Below are 25,931 nucleotides of genomic sequence, written 5' to 3' on the forward strand. Positions count from 1 at the left end.
TTTTCTAACTTCAGTCTTTAACGATTTGCCACTAATTTGCCAGAAAAACGCAATTTTATGAAAAACGGACCAAAAATGTGATGCAAAAATATAAAATTGCCAGACAATACAGCTGGGAACCTGTCAAAGAAGGGACACCATTTTAATACGAGCACTGTTAACTTAGAGCAGCTGACAAAATTAGAGAATCTACATGCATTTCTGAAATAAAAGTAATGTATAACTCTGATCATTACAGTTATTTATAAAAGTAAACCCTCCATGTTTTCTTCCAAAATTGCTATTTTGCGAAGGGATTATTAGGGGGAGAGCAACATTTTGAGCCAAAATTGGGGACAGTTGAGAGGTTTGGATATTCCTAATTCTATAAAGTGATTTATTTGCACATACCTCTCAACCTCTTAATGCAGGAAATCTGGACAAGGCCAAATATATTGGGGGAACATGCAAACAGTGCTAAAATTGATGTTGTATAAACTTAAGACAGTTGATAGAATATCAGGTCTTGCTTTAGCATGCATTTTTCTGAAGATTATGACGTCTGAAACTTAACATCGGTCATTATTTAGTGACTTCATTCCTAAATGATTTGCCAGAAAAGTTTTATTTTGCATTTTACAGCACGAACACCAATAAATATCTGCTAAATAAAGCAATGCAGTCTCACAATGAAACTAGACTTAGCATTAAAACTTCTCTGCCCTTGAAACTCACATTCATTGAAACAGCATTGAAACCAACATTCAAAGAAAATACATTTTGCCAGTGGCCGATAAAGATTAACTTTGGGCTGTTTTCAAATCATAGGCCCCTTGCACATGAAACATACACGTGCTCTTTGATACACCTTCCTGATTGTATTAAATTATATTCCTTGTACAATACAGTATAGTTGTTAAGAGAGTGTTTTAAATTTATTGGTTTGAATATTTTTTCAGTAAACAATGAAAGAAAATGCATGCACCAATAATGACAAAACAGCCCAGTTATAACATTTCCATCATAAAAGTCTACTCAAACTTCTACAGTCCAACAGTATCAGTAAATATGCACACTCTCTAAACTAGTAAAAGCCATCTACATAATTCCACATTAAAGAAATCTGTAACTAATGAAGAGGCTGTTGCTAGCAAACAACTTTATATTTCATGGTTTCATCTACAAATAAAGTGCCTGTTGCCTTTGAGGAATAAATTGCCTATGTTGCATTAAAAACAATGATACGCTAGTAATATTGCAATAGGGAATGGATGGCAAACTGATAACAGGTTCATAGTTACTACTAGATATCTTCGCCAAAACGGACTACAGCATCCACCCCCTTTACAACACAGTACAGTATCAGCAATGCATCTACCTACTGTGGGAGCAGAACCCACAACTTTCTGCATCAAAAGCAAGTACACTACCTGTTATGCTATTAACAGTACAAGCAGACTCAGCATAAGCAGCACTAAACTTTAGTTCCCCTGCAGCTCTCAGCTCCTTGTAAAATGTCAACACTCAGCTGTATCTCTGAACTTTGCAGCACAAGAAATCTGGAAAAGCCAACATTTATTTGGGGGGGGGCAAAAGCCCAAAAACCAGGGACACATTTTAAACATTGCTTGTATAATTTTGGATAGTTGTTAGAATAAAATGCTGTGTTATCACCATGCATGTCTTGAACCCAGAACCTTATGCATTACAGTCGGTGCAACATACCACTATGCTAAATCAGCAGTTTGAAAAATAGGAAGAAAGAAAAACTTAATGGCTATCATTTACATAGCTCTCAACCTCTTAGCACAAAAAAAAAATGGACAAACAAAGCCAATAATGATGGAATACAAATTCAGTTCTCACTTCACACCTTAGCACAAAAAACCTGGACAAACAACAAAAACAATAATGGGGGAAATACAAAGTTCAGAAATGGTGGTGGTTAGGGACTTTAGGCTCTTCTTACCCTGAAGCAAAGGTACAGGGTTTGAGCCTGAACACCTATAGCAAGCAGGTGTATTCTGTGGGGGCATTTACACACACACACACACACACACACACACACACACACACACACACACACACACACACACACTTCCCTCTCGCGATAATCCATTTGCGATTGTCTTCTTCCACTTGCTCTACTGCACATTTCCCGCTCGCAGCCAGCCATGACATGAGCTCACTTCCGACTGGCTGGTATCCTTCTTAAAGGAGCCAACACCCTTTAAAAATACGTACATTTTTTTTAAAAATGCTACCCCCTCTTCTAAGAATTTGTACTGAAATCAGTACAGTGCGTATGCCTCCCAACGTCCCTGGTTGTAAATGAATTTTAGTTTGATTATGATGACAAAGGATCTAATCCTTTGTAAGGTGCCAAGTAGGGAAGTTGAATAAAGAGGGTGAGATGTCAGAGAAAGTATTGCTATTTGTGTGAGGTGCAATGGGTGATGTGGAAAATGTTGAAGTTGGGGAGTGGAATATAGTATGTAGGGAGGTGGTGTGGTATAGGAAAAGAAAAATGGAGGTAAGGGAGATTAAGCTAATATAAGGTTTTGATGTATAGTATGTTAGGAAAAGGTTGTGGAACTATAGTTTAAGCAGAAGAATAAGGAAGATTCAGGAAGAGAAAATATTAACAAGGAAGATAATTAAGGTGGAGTGAATGGGAGGATACCGGTGTAGGTGTGTCTGGGGTTGACTGGTGTTCCATTGGTCGGTTTCATCACATTTTGATTTTGTTAGTATTTAAGTGAAATAGTGGCTGTACTAGCAGTTGTGAAGAAGGCTTTACATAGACGAAAGCGCTAAACTGCTATAACTTGCTATTTTTGCTGCTTGTTGATTTTAATAAATCGTTTGGTGATATTTCTCCGCTGTTGGTACTGGTCTTTTTGGGAACCTGGATCTCTTTTCAAGTTTTTCATTTGTTTCAGTTGATTGGGGGGTTAGACAGGAAAGGGAAGAGCTTATGGAAGATATAAATGTAATTGATGGGGTGGGTGGGAATGGGGGTAGGGTAGAGGAGTGGTGTGAGCCTGAGCAGAGCGAGGGTGAACAGAGCAGGCAGAAACCTTGAGGCAGCTAGCCAGACCACAGTATAAACAATCAGTTAACAATGTGTGCCTCAAGACAGTGGAGCAGTTAAGAGTAGGCAGTTCCTAGAGGTAAAAAAAAACAGATGTAATAGCAATCTAACACATGCTCCTTTATTAGTTCTACATAGTTTTTCAGCTCTTGATATTAGCAGTTGCTAAAAAAAGAGAAGAATGGAGGAGAAAGTTCAGGGGATAGGATAGGAGAATCCAACACTATTTGACTGAGTAAGTGAACATGCCACTATTCAAATAATCACTAAAGTGTTTCACTACAGAAACTTGCCTAGTACAGCAGGAAGATTAATGACACTAATAGTTGCCCTGCAGGTGAGATGAATGCTTGTATTTCTCACCACGAGGAAGCTGCAAAAGTGTGGGAGATCCAGTTAAGCAGGATTAGTTGGGTGTGCTCACTGGGAAATTGTAAACAGCAGCTGAAAAACGAAAAAAATGTTAGAACAGGGATTTTAAGAGGGATGTATGACAGAAGGCATATGATCACTGAGGAAATGTCTCAACGTAATAATAGGAGAACTAGACAGGGAGGATAGCAGACAGGGTTGTTAATAACAAGGGGTTTGAGGGAGTGAAGCAACAACAAATATTGGGTGGGTGAGAAAGGAAAGTAGGAGGCTCTATGAGAAGGGAGATAATTAGTGCAGCAGAAGTATCAGAAATGAGGCAGAAGTAGAACACAATATATACAGTAAATCATTTTACAAAATGCAAACAATAGACATGGTTACTATAAACCCTTTAAGGGAGTGTTTACAAGTTTAAGAATAAAAACAACAGCACAGTACCCATCAGTTAACTTAAGCAAAATTAGCTCTACAAACAAAGCAGCTTAAGTAGACAAGAAGCAGTAAGTAGAACACTGTATAGCTAGTAAAAACACTTTACAAAATGCACTCTATAGCAACTGCACTATCCTCTTCAGTTAACATTTCCTCAGTAAATTTGCTGTATCTAACAAAGTAGATATAATAGAAACCAGCCCCAGAAATACTTATATAGAAAGCAGTACATCAGTTACAGTAGTGCCCAGAAAAATAAAAAAAAACATACAGGTAATGCTTTAAACAATGATTGTGAAAATTGGAAAGTTAGGTTTATCTTAACATCATGAGAAGTACAGCACAAACTTTTATATGCTTTTATTATCTCAGGGTCTCAGTTCAAAAATAACTCTCTTGTGAGTTTTTCTTTCCTCTGCGCTTTACATCTGTCTCTGCATGGGGTCCATTTCTTTACAGTCCCAAAAAATATGTCCACATGTACCTTCGACACCTGAACTACATCTGCAGCCTATGTTGGGTACCATTTGGGAAAATTCTGTGTAATCCTTGTGGTGTGTAAAAGTATCATTGCAGACACTTCCCTGCAAAGATCCTAAATTTCCTTGTCTTTCTAGAGACCTTGACACCATCAATGACTCCTGCCACTGCTTAACTGTTGTAATTCTGTACAAGTTCCTTACCCATCCATTGGCTAGGTGTCCATTAAGCCCTTATGCACTCTGGCAATTTATTTTTTATTAAATCCTGGCTCTAACCGGCCTTCTCTTATGAAATTCATCCATGTGAGCATATTTCCTTGTACTGTTCTTTGCCTCATTGATATATTTGCTTCTCTAGACAGTCCCATGTATGTGGTATCAAACCTCTCTGTCAGTACATTATGATATTGTTAAATGAAATGTTCCCAAAATCCTGTTTCTGAATTAAGAGTCTTACACATTTTTGCTGTTTTGCTTTCCATTTGTTCCTTTCTTCTGGTAATCCTTGCTTCTAATCTTACAAAATAGCAAATCACATCTTTTTAATTTAGCTTCTTTATAAAGTTTTGGAGAGCTGTTGCCGCATATCACTCAGCTATCCTTTTTTTCTGACACTGGCAACCAGAAGCCCATTCCCTCTGCCCCCATCTCCTTTGCTGCACCAACATCATTTTTTTCTATCTTGCTTTATTTGGTTTATATTATAAAATATTGATTGACCTGCCTAACCCAGATGTACTTTTTCGGCTCCGGCACCTTAACCCTCCTATTTCTATTGGTTGTATTACATTACTCCTCCCATTCATTAGCCTATACACACACGTTTATACATTTGTATACATCTATTCTCCTGTCATAGACAAATTGCTCTTTCCTTTCAGTTCCTGTCCAAGCCAGGCACAAGGAAGCTCTCCCAGAGACTGACGCTTCTCTGGAATAGTCTCCCTATTCAGGTAAAACAGAGCTCCTCACTGAACTGATTCATAACGCAACATAGATAACTGGCTAGGAGACCACAAATTCACCCTTGGGGTGCCAAATTTGTCCCTCATGGACAGGGGTAGCCAGTGTTGATCACAGACTGCTCTGTTTGTAAATTTATTCTGCAAACTACCCAAAGAAGAAAAAAATGGGGATACTTTGGATTAACATGGTTATGTTTGTAAAGGCTCTAGGGCTAATAGCCTAGTAAATCCCTATGAACATTATTTCAGCTCACTCCAGCTTTATATCCCCCCCAAAATAAAAGATTTTAGTGCTTTATCTAGTCTTACCAACAACGTATCCTGTAGTTTTACTGGGCAGGCCTGTCCTACATATAATGTCAATGGAATCAAGAACATCTTAAGAGCTTAAATGTTACTCTCTAAATCCATTGCCACCAGATCCTGTACCCTGATGAACCCCATTATTTTCCTTTCCATTTCCTCCTACATTTCCCTCGCTGCCTGCCCCACTTTGTTTTCACTCAGCACCGCTGGATATTGAATTTTCTCATGCCCCCATGAGAACGGATATAGCTGAATCAATTCAAACGTCGGAACATAATTCACTGCATGTTTGTTTTGTTGCCTTAACTTTACATCTGACTTTTCTGTTGTATTTTTGTAGTGTGGACAAAAGTACTGAAAGATCTTTTTTCAGTCGAGTAAGATATAGCATGTCTTTAACAAACAGTGCAGTTTTCTCCTGCCCTCCATATCAGTGGTACCTTTCCAACTGGGATTCCCTTATCTGTATCGCTAATAGTTTAGTATATCAGTTCATAGTGCAAATAATGCCAGTAGGGGGCACCACTGCCTAGTACCTTTTGTCAAATTAACTCTCTCTAACATGGAACCTACTATTTTTATACCAGCTCATGCAGAGAAATATACATGTGCTTTTCTTATCGATTTTATCAAAGCTTCAGGGATTCCAAATGCCCTCATAAAGCTGAATCAAAATTCCTGTCTCACCCTGTTGAAAACCTTCTCAGTGGCTAAACCCATCAATAACAGAGTATCTTTTTTTAACTCAACTTACCTTTTTGTTGAATTATAATCCTTTTTAGGTCTTTATGGATACAGTGTCCCCTTATGCTGTGCTGATGAGGTCAATAAAAAGGCCGAAACATGCACGTCCACAGCCAGCTAGTGGGGTTTGGCATTATGGGTCTGATGACTTAAAAGGTAAGAAGTCTTGGGCATTCAAAAGCAGTGCAGCTGAAACACTTAAAGTCCTTAAAAAGGTCATTTACGTGTATTCCATGAGCCTCAGTTACAGGAGGTTTTAGGTATCACACAGTGAAAACTAGCTTGGCTAGGTTTTTCTTGCAATTTCTATTAAATGGTTTGTCTGTGTGACCTTTTTACCCTATGGTTTTGACGTAGGTAGAATTGTATTTAAAAGGCTCAATGAATGCAGATTTCCTCATGTTCTGGGCTAATAGTCTTATTTCTTTTGGATTAAAAAATGTTGCTCCTTTTGTATTTTTAAGCCCTGTAAAGGAGTGGTGTATTTATGACTAAAAATGTAGTCCATTTCCTGGAATCTGAATTTCTTTACTAGAAAAATGTGTTCCTCTATGTTCTTGTACCTGTTCCATTAAGTCAGGAGGTTTAGAGCAGTCATATGTACCTTGGGAGTTTCCTGCAGATTGTTGAATTTAATAAGGCCCATGACCAGTATCTTGTGGCTGGCAAATGGATGTTATTTGTCCTTACTGATATGATAATCTAGATTATTCATTTTTCTCATAGTAACATTTCTACTACATTTTTAATATCCAGTCAGTATTTTGAACAAGGAAAAACAGAGGGCTATGTGTAGGTTGTCTTCTGTATGTAGATATCTATATAGCCCTCTCACTAATGACTCCTATACAATATACATTTTGTCTATCAAATCTAAGCATTTATAAAGAGGTAGAGATTTGATGGCAGTATAGGATATGGAAGTTCAGAAATATTAGTAGCTTCTGATCCAATCGGATGGGATGACTTTTACTCACTTGTACACCGCTCTCATTTTCCTGTTACGACCTTCTCATCGCCTTTTATTGACATTCTAGACTTTAACTGGCATCACATTAATGCTGTCCAAATCTACACTCTGCCAAATCTATACCGTGCCATTTCTGAATCGGAATCAAATAGACTGCATCTTGTTTTTGCAATTACAATTTACTCCATGTCTTAAATCATTTGTTGGATTTCTGGGCTTTAATATACATCTCTGCTCTGGGACATGGTTTCACTAGACTACATTAGTATTATTTCTGATTTTTCTTTTCTGCTGACTGTACTGTGAGTACAGAACTTTTGAGTGTTATCTGAATTACGATATTTCATGGGATTTGTTTAGCATTTCATGTATTATTTTCTGTTGGTGCTATTGTATAACATTTGTCATACATGTCCTTTATTTGCATGTTTGCCATTGCATATATCTGATAAGGTTTTTGTTGTTTTTATTCTATTAATTTTGCAGAGAAGTTACATTAGTTTACCATGCTCCATGCTGATGAATTATAAGTGATAGAATTTTAAAAACAGCAGTTAATCTCCTGTGCTGTATTATTATAGTATGAAAAAGGGTGTCTATATGAATTGCTTGTGGTCTCACGGTCAACTATAGTAATGGCTGATTTAAGTTAATATTACACAAAGTTTTAAAGTTAGAAGGTACACTTAAGTAAGGTAAGACTTCAAATCGGAGAGCTAGTCGTCTTAATATACCTTGTTATCCTAATATACATTATGTAGTTATTTGGGTCAACTTGAAAACTGCAGAGGTACTAGGCAATTTGCTTTCTGCACTATTCTTGTAGTTACTGCAGTGTGGAAATACAGAACACTCACTAAAGTAAGACAACATGTGATACCCTGTCCAAGCACCTTAGTAAAATTAAACAAGCAAGCAGTGGGTCTTAATGTAAAAAAGCACTTGACTAAAATGTATGCCCATCACATTGAGATATGAAAGATGAGGTGGACTGCTGCTCTTTTACAGAAGTGTTCACAAAAAATTAATGGAAAGAGAGAAATAGTTAGAAAAAATGGTTGGTCAGTTCTAGGTATTACCCTGGTTGTAGACTCTATATTTACTAAAAGAACACAAACGACACTGTTTCACTTCTACTGGAGAACAAATTTCCACCATTTTGGTTGCTGTATCCTACCAGTAAAAGAAGTTTAGTCAGGCTAACGGTAGTACCTGTTAAAACTGTAACTCCACTTAGGGCAAATGACTCGACCACATCCCTTCTTCATGCAGAAATACACAAAGAATATTGGACGTGTGTTTGTGCATGTATGTGTCTGACCACTCACAAGCTGTTGATCAAGACCCTAATGAGCCATTGAAAACCCATCAGGCACCAGAAGAAACTTCCAGCTAGGACAGGACAAGACAGAATACATGTAAAATTGGTTAGTTTTTTTTTTCTGCCTAAATAAATAGATTAAAGCAAGTTTAAGCAAGGTTTTCATGCTCAGCCTGCTTAGCAGTTCTGCACATTGAACTGAGTTCCAGGAAATCAGTTTTTTGTAGGGACAATTTTTTTTTTTTGTGGCAGAAGTACCAGTATAAGACCCCCCCCAATTTGGTTAGAGTTTCTATGTCATGAGGCTAATAATAGTCTCTGTTAAACGAGAAAGTACTAGTGTCTGCAGCCTTGCCTGCAGTTCTACACAGTAGAGTGTTAAAACATAGCAGTTATTAAATAAAAATAATGCAGTTTCCTTAAATAACTATAACGTTTAAATAAATGGCGGTGAAAAGATACAAACCGAATTCAAATATGAAAAATGAATCCACAGGTGAACTCAAAAAGCTGCTGTGAGATGTAGTTAAATCAAGAGATAGCATGAGAAGTGCAAATAGTGCAATGGCAGTGATTCTGAGATCCAGACAAAATGTTAAGTTGCGATGTAATCGATTTAGATAAACAGGGGCAAAGTCCTCGAGGATAAAATACGTGTAAATGTAACACCGCAAGCAACTTCAAAAAAAGAGTAAAACAATGTCGCCAGTTACACATTTGTTTCAATATTTTTGTTAAAAGCACAGAATGCAGATGTTTTTTTTTTTCTGAAGCAAACTGATAACACCTGTAATACAGCCACAAATTTTCCTGCTCAGATTTACACGCAAGTCCTGAACAAGGGCCGACAAGACCAGAAGTGTGATAAAACACAGATGCATCTTTATATCTTATCCATGTAAAACATGATATTAATGTGACACTTTAACTGCGTAAACTACTAATTATATTACACTGAAAAACAACAACAGAGGAAAGTTCAAAAAGAGTCAGCCATTTTATGCTGATGACAAAAATAATTCAACAGGAGAAAGAACTGGCAAAATAAAGAGGACAGGCCACAGGAGGTTGGGATCAAGGACAAGAATTTGTTGACATTAAGTATGAACAAGAAGAAGAGAAAATGGATCTTTGTAGACTGGTTATGTCTGAAAAATATTGAAATATATATTAACTTTTCTCTGGTGGGAAAAGATAATGTTTTCTTGTAGAGAAACAGAATATGGGCCTTCAGAGGTGAAGAATCCGCAGACTCATAATTCAATTTGCTTGCTTATCTGTCGTCTATTTATTAAGACATTAAAATACTGCAAATCTCATCATCTCCAAATAAAAACATGACATTTTGGGCATAGTTTGGCAGAATAAAACAGTGTGTGTGTGTATCTTTAATTAAGAAAACAGTTGATTCCAAAGCTTGTATAAAATGGAAGATAATCTCACAGATGATTTAAGGTGGTCTGCCAGAACCTCTCCCTCACTCATGGGAATGGAACGCCAGCAGCTGCTTCAAATAGCCTTGTCTCAGGCTGTGTAAGGCCTGGAAAACAAGAGCAAAAATCTTTAAAACAGACCTAGCAACAACTGGCAGCCAGTCCAAATCACAGAACAAGGGGATGATATGACAGATGTGGGGTGCTTCTGCCAGCAAAATAATTCTATAGTCCCTCTCAAATGTCCCGATTTTCACAGAACATCCAGATCTCCTATTTTTGGTCTGTACCTCAATAAATGTGTTTTTTTTTTTTTTTGGATAAATCTGTGAGGATTGAAGTTAGCAAATGACATGCATCTGAGTTTTCAGACTTCATATCCTTCAGAAATGCATGCCAACACAAATCATGCTATTTATTCTAGCAATATTTAAAATCTTTCCCTGTTTTTGGGCCTTCATCATTTTATGATTTTCCCAGGTGTCCTTTGTTAAAAGATTGAGAGATCTGTTCTGCACCCATTGAAGTTGATCCAGGTACCTGCCCATTAGTCCACAGTAATGCATTAGTTTGACCAAGCTGAGGGTAGTGCAGAAATCATGATCTCAAGGTCAGGAAATGGAATTAAGATGTCTTGGTCACATAATTAATATACAAAGCTTGGTCTAGCTCTTCCAAATATAATAAGTGGGGGAAAAAAGATGAGATACAAAGATGGTGGGAAGGGTCACAACCATGGTGATCTTTGTGGGACTGAGTTTTAGATGATCTGTTAAAATCCAGTAAAAATGGAGTTGAAATACTCTTCTGAAAAGTTCAAATCTTTTACTGGCCCCGAAGATATGAGCCTTAGCTGAGTATCTTCTGCACATGACTGATATCAAATATTTCTCCCCTTCAGTGACCTCCCTTAGGGTCAGTATGTACATAGGCCTGTAGTGTCTCCTCTGCCTGGGAGTTTCTGACTCCTGCAACCCCCAGAATGAATGGACAGATTAGGTGCAGGTAGTGATGGCATTGGCCTTACTCAGTCGAAGATAAAAGAGGGAAAATACGAACGTTCTTAGTCTGAAGTCACAAAAAAAGCATTATAACTTAGTAATCGTTTCAAGATCTTAAAAACAAACAAACAAACAAAATTAAATTAAGCCAAGTTTACTAGATCAATAAATGGAATTACTTGATAGTTCTCCAAAACAGGATAATTTAGTCATCAATGAAAAAAGTTATTTGGAAAAGTCCACAAGGGCCATCACATATTTGGGGCCTTCATGAAAAATAAAATATTTCTTATTCTGATTAGTTGTAGTAAAACACCCTTTGGAATCGGTGTCAGCTGTCTGCTAACTCCAAGGGTGCCGGAATCATAGAACCAGGGGGAGGGGGAGCCCCCCCCCACACTTTTTCAGCTGCGAGAACCTGTCGGAAAAAATTAATGAAGTGGAGTTTTCATGCTAGTGTGGATTTGCGTGCGGAAGTTAAACTAACTAAACTAGCTGTTACTGTTTTCTTATTGCTGTGTGTTAGAGAAGTTATGCTGCCGCTATTCAGTTGGCGCTGCTAGAGTCATGCCGGTAAGGAGAGTTTTGTTCTTTTATTTGCAGGAGTTATACTGCTCCCGTGTGTGTGTGTGTGTGTGTGTGTGTGTGTGTGTGTGTGTGTGTGTGTGTGAAATGCCCCAGTTAGGTATACCTGGTGGTTAGTGTTACTCAGGCTCAACAAGAATCTGGATTCCATACTCATACCACCACTTGTAATTCAGGGAGTGGAGTCCGTAGCTCTCAACTGTCCAGATTTTCACAGAATATTTGGCTCATACTTTTGGTCTGTTCCTCTTAAAATTTGTGGTTTTCTGGCAAATCAGTGAGAACTGAATTCACTAAATAATGATAGCTCTCTAAGTTTCAGACTTCCTATCTTTCAGGAAACACATGGTAACACAAAACACTTTATTTTAGCAAATTTCTAAGATTATACAAGCAATATTTAAAATGTGTTCCTGGTTTTGGGCCTTTGCCCCCCTCCCCCAAATACATTTTGGCTTTTTCCAGATTTCTTGTACTGCCTAATTGAGAGATTTAGTTGAGTGTTAAGTGGATTTTGCAAGGAGCTCAGAGTTTCAGGGGAAGAGAAGTTTAGTGCTACTTATGCTAAGTTGCTTGCATTGTTAGTAGCACAACAGGTAGTATACTTACTTTTGATGCAGAAGGCTGTGGGTTCTACTCCCAGAGTATGCAGATGGATTACTGATACTGTACTGTGTTATACTTTAAAGGGAGTGGATGCTTCAGTCCTATGAATGTCCTCCTTTGGAGGAGTTACCTAGTAACTATGTTTCTGTCATCAGTTTGCCATCCATTCCTCATTGAAAAATTACTAGCTTATCATTTTTTTAATGTAGCATAGGCAATTTATTCTTCAAGGGCAACAGGCACTTTATTTGTAGAAGAAACGAAATATAAAGTTGTTTGCTAGCAGCAACCTCTTACTTAGTTACAGATCCCTTTAATGTGGAATTATTTAGATGACTTACTTCTGCAGATATTTTGCATATTTACTGATATTGGTGGATTATAATGACAGAAGTCTGAGTGGCCTTTTATGGTTGAAATTTCTGAAATGGGTAGTTTTGTTATTATTGGTTCATACATTTTGTTTCATTTCTTACTAGAAGATTGTTCCAAACTACAAATTTAAAACATGTTCTAACAAGTGGTGCTGTATTATGCAAGGAATATAACTTAATACAATCAGGAAGGTGAATCAAAGAATGCATACATGTATGCTTGCTCACAGGATGCAGGAGATCAAAATAGGGGAAGAGACCAGTCACCAATGGAGTCCCTCAGGGTTTGGTGCGGAGACTTTCTGTTTGGCATATACATCTCAAAAGTAGAAGGAAATACCAAAGAGCTTTGGCTGACTAAGAGATGACTGCAAGCTAGGAGCAGTTATTGAATCCCCAAATGACTTGGCCATCATGCAGGAGGGTTTGTCCCAAACAATAACTGGTGCCAGAATCATGTATTGAAACTAAACTCCAAGAAATACATTATCTTATCCTTTGGGAAGTCATCTACTCCAGGGAACTGTCAAATTGACAATGCCCCCTGAGAACTGACCCAGTTGTTTGGCATTTGGGAACTTGTGTGTACAGTGACCTAACTTTTGACCATGTGCCCAGAGTCATAAGTCTTTCTATATTGCACAGCTTATAAACATTGATTTTGACTAGATCTTGGGTTCATAGGTTCATACTAGGCTATCTGCCCTAGGGCATTTATAAGCCTAGTCAGAGTGTGTTTGGCTTTCGCCACCCATTTTAAATGAATTTTGCTATGCCCTTTTTCGAGGTTAGTATACTGTGCCTCTGTCTAACAGTGACACAGAAGTGATACCCGGGGTAAACCTACGATCTCCCATCCACTCATCAAGATTCCTCTTGAAGAGTGTCAATGAGGGACTCTGCCTAACCTGGACTGGGATTTTATTCCAGAGTGAAGGGAGCCTCTTGGTTATGAATCTGTCCCTCCAGCATGTCCTATTTATTTCAGTGCTGAGGTTCAAGTCTCTCGAGCGCGTAGCTCGATGGGATTTGGATTTTCTGTGGTGCAGCATGTCCATTAATTCCGGGTTGGACATGGCTTTATACATCAGGCACAGATCGCCTCTGAGCAGGTGGTATGCTACTGAGTAGAGCTGGAGTTTCTTTAACCCGGCAGCATATGGCATCTGTTTGAGTCCTTTGATCCTCTTGGTGAGGTACTTTTGGGGTCTTTCCAGTTGCTGCAGGTGTATGGTAAGGTACATCCCAAAAGGGGCATTGTACTCAATTATGGGCCTGATGAGTAAAGAGGCACGATGACCTCCCATGATCTAGATGTGAATCCCTTCATGATTAGGTGGACTATTTAAAATGTTTTTCTAACCACTTTGGCCATGTGGTTTTCAAATGAGAGATTGCTATCAACTTGGGTTCCCAGGTCCCTAATTACTTCTTCCTTACTTAATGGATTACCACCTATGTGGTAATTTGTGGGCACTTTGTTTTTGCCAAAGGGGATGACTATACACTTTTTGGTGTTTAGCTTGAGGCCATGGCTCTGGCACCAGTTGTCTGTTTCTATGAGGCCCTTTTGTAGGATGCTTGTGTCGGCTGAAGAGTTGATTATGGTGCCTAGTTTGCAGTCATCTGCGAACTTGGTCAGCCACAGTCCTTCCGTGTTGGCCTGTACCTCCGAGAAATATATACCGAACAAGAGAGGTCCCAGGACTGAGCCTTGTGGGACCCCACCTGTAACTGGTTTGGAGTCTGACATGGCTCCAGCAATTCTAACCATGTGGGTTCTGTCCTTGAGCCAGTTTGCAACCCATCTAGTGACATAGGGGTTTATATTTAAGCTGGTGAGCTTATCTATAATGCCTGAGTGGGGTATTGTATCAAAGGCTTTTGCGAGGTCCAGGTAGGCTGTGTGGACCACCTTCCCCTCGTCAATGGCCTTGGTGACTGTTTCAAAGAAATCAACCAGGTTTAGGAGGCAGGATCTGCCCTTAACAAAGCCGAACTGGGTAGGATCTAGTGTCTGTAGGTCCCCAATATCTTTATTTATGAGCTCCATGATGATCCTTTCCATAGCTTTGCAGACCAAGCTAGTCAGGCTTATGGGGCGATAGTTTCCAGCATACATTGAGGCACCACCTTTGTGGAGAGGGACCACTGTTGCTATACGCCACTCTTTGGGTACATATCCTGTAGTAAGGCTGAGATTGAACAGTAGTTTTATGTTTGGGTTTAGCTCTTCTTGGAGTTCATGTAGGATGCAGCCTGGGGCACCGTCTGGTCCCATTGATGCTGTGTTTTTTGCTTTGGAGAGGGCGGCTCTTACTTGAGCATCTGAGATGTCAGGGGGGCAGCACTCTGCTGGGATAGATATTTGCCTTTTTGGTGGGGAGGGGGGAGAATCTGGAGATGTTATTGCCCCCTTTACAAAGCCCTCATTAGGTCAGTCATTTTGTATAATTCCCACGTTGCCATGTATCTGTCCAGACCTATGCAACAATTGGAATACCCACAGAGATACCTTACTAAAAGGATACAAGTCCTAAACAATAGGTCATGCATGGAGCACCTCAAAGATTTATCACTATACTCCGTATCCTACAAAGTGCTTAGAGGTGACATGTCTGGCATACAAGGCACCATTCAACTTAATACAGATGGACCTACTGAACATCAACAAGTCAAATGGCATCAGCAATACTCAGTCCAGGTATCTAAACTGAATGTTGTAGAGAGATGGATATATATGACAGAGGCTACCACTGTTCCAGAACAGACTATCCATTCAAGTAAAACAAAGCTCATCCCTTTCCATATTCAAATGCAACTCGGATCTAAGGATGGGTAACAGAAAATGTACTCCAGGATTGCCCCTCATGCCACTAATGGATAGAGGCAGTTTCTAAATGCTGCATCCCTTATATGGGTCCCCTCAAACTGTCTATAGTATGATCACATTTATTCTCACTAGGGCTAATATTACAATTATTAACCATGGAATAGGTAAGACCAATAAGGAAATGTTAATTCAAGCACCAAAAGGGAAATTGGCTAAGCTTAAAATATTCTCCAAGCGAACCTATGTTGCGGTAGTAAATAATTTAAAAAAATTGCCCTTTTTAGATCACTGAGTGTCTCTCTCATCCTCCGCCCCCCAAGTCTTCAACAACTTCTGGCACCTTTGGTTAACTCAGATGTACAATATTGGCAAGGTGGGGAGTAGAAAAGCAAAGAGCTTCTGAAAAGTACCACACACACACACACATATATATATATACTAAAAGCAATTTATTTTTGGAAGCTGTTAATAACAGTTTTCAAATGAGCATGAAAGGCTGTTACTGAAATTTGTTTAAGTAGATCAGTTGAAGTAGATAGTCATTAACAGTTATGTTACTGTTGCACCTAATGGAAAAAAGGGGGGATCCCAGAAAAAATGTATGAGCTTTTGGGAAAAGTGAGATTCTTATTGCACCTGAAATTGTTAAATCTGGGATGGTAATTAATACATTTAATAGTGAAAATAAAAAAATAAGGAAAATAGGTTATTGCTTCTGTATAATGTGTGCATTATAGAGATTGTGTGAGAACTGGAATTAATTTTATTTGTGGGAATGAAATAATTTGTGAGGGAATTAGAAGAGAGTGGATTTCCTGATCACAAAACAGTAACTGAAGTTGAAGATAAATCTTCAGAGAAACTATGAACTATTTTTACTCAAATTGAAGAAGCCCAACCTTGTAACAACAGATTGTGGAGAAATACTACAGAGCTGAGAGAATTGTATACAATCTGCAAAGACAGGCAATTTTTTTAAGGCAAAATATAATTTATGCAATACCAAAAGGGTATTAGAAAGTTAAGGCAAAAATAAGAAAACGAATGCATAAGAATGATCGAGGGAACCAGAGGTTAGTGAAAGATGAAAAAAAATGCTGCAATAAGAGAATATTTTAAGGAAAATGTAACAGTATCACAGGAGGAAAATGTATGCTTACGGTAAGGAAGGAAGTAAAACGGGAAGAGAAAAACTATTTCATTTCTTTGCTATGCCAAAAAGGGAAAAAAAAAAGTTTTGGAGTTTTTGGAAGTAGGAGATGGAAAAAGAGAGAGAAGAGAAACAAGCTTATTGCAATTTAGAAAATTTCTAGGAACGATATTAGAAAGAGGGTAATGCGCAATCTCGATAATGAAAAAAACTTTGTTAGAATGTAATCTTAAGTGCTGAGGTTAAGAACATTGATAAAGAACTAACTTTAGGAAACTTGCAGTTCTTGAAGAGAGATGGCATTTTTAGGGATATAGATTATCCCTGGGATTCAATAACGTTTACACTAATTGTACACTGTTCAGAGTGAACAGACAACACAAATATACTTAGTATAATCTTTCTAAGTGACTGGAAAGCGTAAAAAAATTCAGTAGGGATGTTCTTGAATACTGTGTACATTTAGTGTAGGTGTTATTGAATCTGGCCCTATAAAGGAATTTTTATTTAAATAATTTGTTTAATTGTTGTAGGCTACACACTATAGTGTGATAGCCTTTTCTGATCGTTTGTAGTCATATAAAGCTGTTTTAAGTGTATTTTTTTTACTGTTTTTGCCTTATCTTTTCAAAAAAACAAAAAACATTCCTTGTTTCCTACCTTTCTAAGCTAGTATAGTCCATTTTTCAGGCTAGTGCTGAATTCAGGGCTGTGTTCAAGTTTCTGAGTTGCCCATACCTTACTTGGATAGAAGGAAGTTTCTCTGTTCACCTGTGAGATAGGGGAGCTTTGAACAGCCTATCTGTCCCTGGAAGAGTGGTTCCAGCCCAGAAGTTAGTAGTTTATTGGCCATTTTGGGCTAATTTCTATCTCTTTCATTTCCCTGCCATAAAAACTGCATTTGCACGGTTTTGCGCGCTGGGCAGCTCTGGTTAGCTAGGGTTAAATTATTCCTGGCTCCACTAAGTCTCCTCTTCAGTTTTTCTCTTGAAACTAGTCTAACTCTCAACCTAAGCACTCAAAAAGCATCCTACAGCCCAGCACTTGCTCAGACCTAATAGCAAGCACTAATATATCCTGACACTTGATTGCCCAGCAGGGCAGGGCTCTTTATTCACCCCTCACCAACCAAGCAGCTCACCCTACTATTCAGGCATGACCAAAGGGCAATTTCAGGTGTACTCTCCAGTCCAGCTGGTGAATCTGGGTATCCTGAGGCAATGTTACAACTGCCTCATGTACACAGACAACCCTCTCCTCCTACCACAAAACACTAACATATGCGAGAGATGTAATTATACAGCCAAACTGGAAGCTAAGCTGTCTTCACCCAAGACTGGAACAGACAGTCAAGAGGAGAAGGTTAACACTTGCCCCACACCTCCAGCCACACATAGACCTAGTAAAACAGCACTGGCAAAAAATACACATAAATGCACAAAATCATACTCGGAGGCTCTAAATAAAAGCCTGCAAAAGCATCAGAGACCTCCAAAGCAGACACCCAAACAATCTGCACCTCCCGTCACAAACCAGACAATACATAAAACACAAAATCAGTGTGCCGCACAATCACAGCCCTTAAGGCGAAATAACATACATAACACACTAGTAATAGGTGACACTATTGTCGGGGACACCGACGTCCCACTCAATAGGCTGGACAAGCAGAAGGTTACTGTTAGCTGCCTGTCGGGAGCCAGAATCTGCCACATAACACAAGCACTCAGGTCACTCCAGAACAAGTACAAATATGACTTTGTCATTGTTCATGTTGGTGTGAATGACCTGGGACATACCTTCATGGACTACATGAAAAGAGACATGGAAGAGCTCTCTGATCATGTAGCTCAGGCTGATATGACCCTGACTAGCATCCTGCCTTCACCAAGAATGATACCTCAGTATAAAGAAAAAATGATCAAGTTCAACAATTGACTAAGCTTCTGGTGTCATTCAAAGGGGATCCAGTGTCTGTCAGCCTGGGACTACATGCTTGACAAGCCGCATTGCTTCACAAGAGATGGCTTGCACCTGTCACCCCTAGGCTTTTGAATACTGGCCAAGGCTCTTGCTGCCCCCATAGTGCCTTTTTTAGGCAAGCCTCAAAAGTCAAACCCACCTCCATAAACAGCACAATTAACAAAAAACTGAGGTTATGCTACTCAACGCCAGGAGTTTAAATCTCAAAATGCACACGCTCGAAGCACTCCTCAGTATGGAGAACGTCGACATCTGTGTAGTAACTGAAACCTTGTTCAAGGCTCCAGAGAACACCCCAGCACTACTGGGCTACTACTCGTACCACACATTTCGGCCACAGAACACAGACCGAAACACAAAAGGAGGGGGTATATCCATATTCATCAAGGGTACCTATACCTCCAGGTTAGTGGCGCAGCATGATACCTCTGAGATCATCCATGTACAACTAACATCGGGCAAATCTGCAATGCATATTGTGGTCTGCTACAGATCACCCTCCATGACCCAGGACCACCAGTCCACCTTTCTGGAGACACTGGAAAACATGAAGGTCCTACCGACCACCCTGATATTGGGTGATTTCAATTACCCTACCATTAACCTGGGAAAACTGCTAGAGTACAAATTCCCAGGCTCAGCGCTTCCTGGAATTTATAAACTCAAACTGCCCTACCAGAGGTGAAAACATATTGGACCTGGTAATCACCAACATGGGCGACAGGTGTTTCACACCAGAGGTCAACCCGTCACTGGTTAGATCAGACCATAAAGTAATCACTCTGGATGTCCACACCCCACTACCCCCTCCAACTAAGGAAACCACAGTAAAAAACTTTTTTAAAGCAAACTTCACCTTACTTAAGACAGAGGCGGTAAGTTTCACAGCCCCCATGCTAAAGGATAATGCTGCCTAAGATGCAGAAACCTTTACAATGCACTCTATGAGCACCTACAACGCTGCATGGATTGTGCCATCCCTAGCAAAACCAATACTCACTCCTCTAAGAGAAGGAAACCAGTCTGGTGGACCCCTGCTATAAACAGGCTATACAATAGAAGGAGGAAAATAGTTCATAAAAAAAGCAAATCTCAAGAAGGAAAGACATCCCTGATCAGTATCAGTAAGAAACTAAGGTCAACTTCAAAAGAAAAATTAGCCAAGGATTTGAAAGATAACCACAAAGCCTTTTTAGCTATGTTAAGAATCTAAGTGGCAATGCGCAGATATGCACTGAACTAATGCAAAATAGCACAACATATACTGAACCTACTGATGTTGTGAACATCCTGGCAGATAGATTCAGTGCAAACGTCACCCCCCTCTCACCCCCAAAAGGGCCCACATCAATACTGGAAAAGTGTATTGTCCAAAAAATTACAGATGCACAGGTGTAAACAGCCCTTTCAAAAGCCAAAAAAAACAGCATCAATGGGGCCAGATGGTGTTCCAGGCTGCGTCTTGCACAAACTACAGAATGAACTAACCCCCCACCTAAACATGCTGTTCAACCTCAGCCTCTCCACAGGTTACGTGCCCATAGAATGGCACCCAGCAACGGTTATTCCACTCCACAAAGGAGAGGCCACAACTGACCCTGGTAACTATCGCCCCATAAGCCCGACTAGCCTGGTCTGCAAGGCTATGGAGGGCATCATCATGGAACTCATTAACACGGACATTGGGAACCTCCAAACACTTGACCCGACCCAGTTCGGCTTTATTAGGGGCGGAGCATACCTACTAAACCTGGTTGACTTCTTTGAGACAGTCACCAAGGCCATAGACGAGGGAAAGGTGATTCACACAGCCTACCTTGACCTCGCCAAGGCTTTCGATACCATTCCCCACTTGGGTATTACAGAAAACTAATCAGCCTGAACATAAACCCCTACATCACAAGATGGGTTGCCAACTGGCTTACAGACAGAACTCACACTGTAAAAATAGCGGGCTCCAGGACCGACTGTAAACCAGTCACAAGTGGTGTCCCGCAAGGCTCAGTCCTGGGACCCCTACTGTTCGGCATATACTTCTCAGAAGTACAGGCAAACACAGGAGGACTATGGCTAACCAAGTTCACTGATGACTGCAAACTGGGAGCCATAATTGACTCTCCAGCTGACACGGACATCCTCCAAAAGGGCCTTACTGAGACGGACACCTGATGTTAAAGTCATGGCCTCAAGCTAAATGCCAAAAAATGCATAGTCATCCCATTTGGGAAAAACAAAACACCCACAAATTACCACATAGGTGGCAGTCCCCTTAATACAGAAGAGGTAATAAGAGATCTGGGGAGCCGGGTAGATAGTAATCTCTCCTTTGACAGTCATATTGCCAAAGTAGTTAGGAAATCCTTCTGTGTGGCCCATCTAATTATTAAAGGGTTCGCATCTATAAATAGAGGTTATAGTGCCCCTCTACTCGTCACTCATCAGACCCATCATAGAGTACAATGCCCCATTTGGGATGTACCTCACAAGACACTTCCAACAGCTGGAAAGACCACACAAGTACCTCACCAAGAGGATTACTGGCCTCAAACATATGTCCTATGCAGCCCGACTGAAAAAACTCCGGCTGTACCTATTGGCATATTGCTTACTCAGAGGTGATCTCTGCTTGACTTACAAAGCCATGTGCAACTCAGAATTGATGGACAGGCTCCACCTAAAGAAATCCAAGTCACTGCGAGCCACACGCTCTAGTGAGCTAAATCTCGCCACAACAATAAATAGAACATGCTGGGGGAATAGATTCCTGTCACAGAGACTCCCCATGCTTTGGAACAAAATTCCAAACTACATCAGGCAGAGCCCCTCACTAACACTCTTCAAGAGAAACCTTGACGAGTGGATAGGTAAGAGAAAATACACCCCTGGGGTCACTTCATTGGCTCTTCTTGACAGAGGCAGAGCCCCTCACTAACACTCTTCAAGAGAAACCCTGATGAGTGGATGGGTAAGAGAAAATACACCCCTGGGGTCACTTCATTGGCTCTTCTTGACAGAGGCAGAGCCCCTCACTAACACTCTTCAAGAGAAACCTTGACAAGTGGATGGGTAAGAGAAAATACACCCCTGGGGGTCACTTCATTGGCTCTTCTTGACAGAGGCTCAGTTAATTAATCAACGGGGCGGTGAAAGCCGACACACTCTGGCTAGGCTTATAAATGCCCTCGGGCAGATAGCCTAGTACCTACCTATGAACCTATAATTACTATTTTGTGTGTTCATGGCATGAAAATGGATTGAACAGGAGAGAAGAAGCTACAGATTATTCGTGGCAGGTCTCCTGTGTACATAGTGTCTATAACATTCTAATCCACAATATCTGAATAAGGTTGATGGATACATGACCTAGCGATTGGGAAAGAAAGTGGAGAGATCTTAATACTACGATAAAGCCATGCCTTCTTTTCTCTCTGCCATAGAAATGCACAGGGTTTTAGGAGTTTCCTTGAGATAGGAATAAAGTAAACCACTTGCAATTGCAACATATTGGTAAAGAATAACTGACATGTGCAATTAAAATTTAAAATAAACTAGTGCAAAAATTGTGCAGCATAGACCTGGAACAGGCTGACCATATTAGTAGTGGAGGACAGTAATACTGCATATTATTTCAGAGACATCAGTTAAAAGTAATTTTGCATGCATACCAGCAGAAATGATGCTTAGGGAGCAAACAATACCACTGGGGTATAAAGGTCATGTCCAGTTTGATATTAAGTAACATTTTCAGCTAAGGAGGAGGCAGAAACAGAGAATAAATCCACGGGTCTTATTCTTAAGTGGAACATGAATTATTCCTGGCTTTGTGCCATAAATCGATGGAGTTCTGCCTGAGCCTCAGATTACCAAAGTTTAAAAAGTGCCTCATAAATTCGGTAGGGGCTAGGAGGAAGAAACTTTTTTTACTGGGTCACCTACTCTGGGAGGGACAACATTTTGTATTCTATTGCATGCATCCCCAGTGATGTGGATGATGTCATTATCAGGACAAGATTTTGTATTCTATCGCATGCATCCCCAGTGATGTGGATGATGCCATTATCATTTGTCGGATTGTCATTAGTATTTTGAAACTGATTAGTGTTATCTGATGTTACATGCAGTGATACATATGACAGGATTAATTTCACTCAGTTAGAGAACTCAAAAAAAAAAAAAAAAAAAAAAAAAAAGGCACAGACCAGTCTATATGTACTGCTGGCTGCCCTGATCTGAATCACTTTTCCATATCAACCTGCCATGGGTGTGGACCCAGCCCCAGGGATTAGTTATATATATATATATATGTAATATGGTTATACACACACACACATTTTTGTATTCCCCAATACATTTCTATTTTTTCCTCATCTTTCCATGATCTATTATTCAGCAATTCATGTTTCATCAGTCCATTCATAGTTGTTACATCAAGCAGTTACAGTAACATTTCCAGACCTTATGCAAATGCCTCGGTACTTACCTTGATACGTGGTTTTAAACTAATGGTTCCACTTGTAATCAGACTCAAAATCAAGGCAATAGTTGCAGAGATAATTGCAGCTACAATAAGCACTGCAGTTAATATACTTCCTTTTGAGGCTCCCATATCTTTGACAGCCTGTTAAAAAAAAAAAAAATTAATAAAAAATAAATTTCTTCATTAACACCATAACAGACATACAAAACGTTTGCTGTGTGCCATCTAAAAGAGTACATATGATAACTTCACGGGGTCACACTGCAAAAATCAGTCACGCACACTATTCAAATAATACATTTATCCATCAATAAAGATAGAAAAATAAAAATAAATATTGCATATAACCATAAAAATCAAGCAGCTTTAATTATATTGTATCCACTATAATATCTAAATGGAATTCAGAAGTAATGGGCTAAGAATCAGAAGTTTGGATTTTTTAAAATGCTGTTAATAAGTTTATTTTACCTATCTAATGCTATGTAATTTCAGAACTGATTATATCATGTAAACTGATTTGTTAATGCAGATTACAAAAATATTTCTTATATTTCTGTGAAGTTTCACATTTTTGGTATGTCACACCCTAGTCCAAATGTTTAACTTTTTTACAGGGCTTTTTTGAACAGATTAGTCATATTAGATTACTAGGTTTATACATATACATATATATATATATATATATATATATATATATATATATATATATATACACACACACACACACACACACACACACACACACACACACACATGTATATTGTCATAGAGCTGTTCATTGAACAATTAAGATTTATACGTTGTAGGGTAAACCATACTACTTAGTAATGTGACCAGAGTTTTCCAGTTTGATGATATTAATAATGAAACTAACTCTTGTAAGTCAAGCTATGCTATGCCAGAAGCATAAACCAAAGCTGCAATTTCAAAACTGTAATCTTAGAAAGTCTTAGATCAGAATTCTAAAATAATATGAATTGAAATATCTGCAAGCAGTAGGAAAAATATGCACAGTATAGTGAAGAAACAGTCATTAATATTTTGATTTTGCATGCAAACTGCATGTATGCCATCTGTTTTTGCAGGGGAAAAGCTCTCCTGCCTGTGTCCTAAACACTTAGACCCTGATATTTACCCAGCCACTGTTCATAGGTAGGTACTAGGCTATCTGCCCGAGGGCATTTATAAACCTAGCCAGAGTGTGTTGGCTTTCGCCGCCCCATTGATTAATTAACTGTGCCTCTGTCAAGAAGAACCAATGAAGTGATCCCAGGGGTGACTGTCAAGAAGAACCAATGAAGTGATCCCAGGGGTGAATTTTCTGTTACCCATCCACTTGTCAAGGTTTCTCTTGAAGAGTGTTAGTGAGGGATTCTGCCTAATGCAGTTAGGAATTTTGTTCTAAAGCATGGGGAGTCTCTGTGACAGGAATCTATCCCTCCAGCATGTTCTATTTATTGTGGCAAGGTTTAGCTAAATAGAATGAGTGGCTTGCAGTGACTTGGATTTCTTTAGGTGAAGCATGTCCATCAATTCTGAGTTGGACATGGCTTTGTAAGTTAGGCAGAGATCATCTCTGAGTAAGCGATATGCTACTGAGTACAGCCAGAGTTTTTTCAGTTGGGCTGCATAGGACACATGTTTGAGGCCAGTAATCCTCTTGGTGAGGTACTTTTGTGGTCTTTCCAGCTGTTGGAAGTGTCTTGTGAGGTGCACGCCAAATGGTGCATTGTAGTCTATGATGGGTCTGATAAGTGACGAGTAGAGGGGCACTATAACCTCTTTATTTCTAGATGCGAACCCTTTAGTAATTAGATGGGCTACATAGATGGATTTCCTAACTACTTTGGCAATATGATTGTCAAAGGAGAGATTATTATCTACCTGGGTCCCCAGATCTCTTATTACCTCTTCCGTATTAAGGGGGCTGCCACCTATGTGGTAATTCATGGGTGTTTTGTTTTTCCCAAATGGGATGACTATGCATTTTTTGGCATTTAGCTTGTAACCATGACTTTGACACCGGGTATCCATCTCAGTAAGGCCCTTTTGGAGAAGGTCCTTGTCAGCCGGAGAGTCAGTTAAGTCTCCCAGTTTGCAGTCATCGGCGAACTTGGTTAGCCATAGTTCTCTTGTGTTTGCCTGTTCTTCTGAGAAGTATATGCCGAACAGTAGGGGTCCCTGGACCGAGCCTTGTGGGACACCACTTGTGACTGGTTTAGAGTCGGACCTGGAGCCTGCTATTCTTACCGTGTGAGTTCTGTCTGTAAGCCAGTTGGCAACCCATCGCGTGAAGTAGGGGTTTATGTTCAGGCTGGTGAGTTTTCTATAAGTCCCGAGTGGGCAATGGTGTCAAAAGCCTTGGTGAGGTCAAGGTAGGCTTTGTGAACCACCTTCCCCTCATTTATGGCCTTGGTAACTGTCTCGAAGAAATCAACCAGGTTTAGTAGGCATGATCTTCCCTTAACAAAGCCAAACTGGGTCGGGTCAAGTGTTTGGAGGTTCCCAATGTCTTTGTTAATGAGCTCCATGATTAATGAGTTGCATAATTGAGCAATACCTTTGGTTACAACATAGCAAGATGGTGGGGAGAGTGATTTTTGTCTTTATCTGTATATCTCCCCATGCAGTTTCTGGCTATAGAGTCTCACCAAATAGAGCTCACTTAACAGCCAATTGGGGGTTAGGCTGTCATAAATTTTGTTTGTGTCCTTACAATCATCCTAGCAATGAGGGCATTTATTTAACCAGACTTTCCTTCTTTGAGTGGAAGGGGCTATTGACCCACATAATTATGGGAAACATAACACCTTCCCCT

At 39.6% G+C, this 25,931-nt stretch overlaps 1 protein-coding gene across 3 annotated transcripts in view; it reads right to left on the bottom strand.

Annotated features, from left to right (window-relative positions):
- Positions 1-25,931, bottom strand: part of ENTPD8 (ectonucleoside triphosphate diphosphohydrolase 8) — a 364,702-nt gene that overhangs the window by 94,421 nt on the left and 244,350 nt on the right. For all 3 annotated transcript variants that reach the window (XM_044058523.1, XM_044058522.1, XM_044058524.1), the window contains one exon: positions 23,114-23,251. In XM_044058523.1, coding sequence (XP_043914458.1) covers positions 23,114-23,239 — 126 coding nt within the window. In that variant the 5' untranslated portion in view covers positions 23,240-23,251. The remainder of the gene's footprint in view (positions 1-23,113; positions 23,252-25,931) is intronic.

The sequence above is a fragment of the Protopterus annectens genome, chromosome 16.part0, assembly GCF_019279795.1.
Source record: "Protopterus annectens isolate FY-2018-M chromosome 16.part0, PAN1.0, whole genome shotgun sequence".
Taxonomy (NCBI): domain Eukaryota; kingdom Metazoa; phylum Chordata; order Ceratodontiformes; family Protopteridae; genus Protopterus; species Protopterus annectens.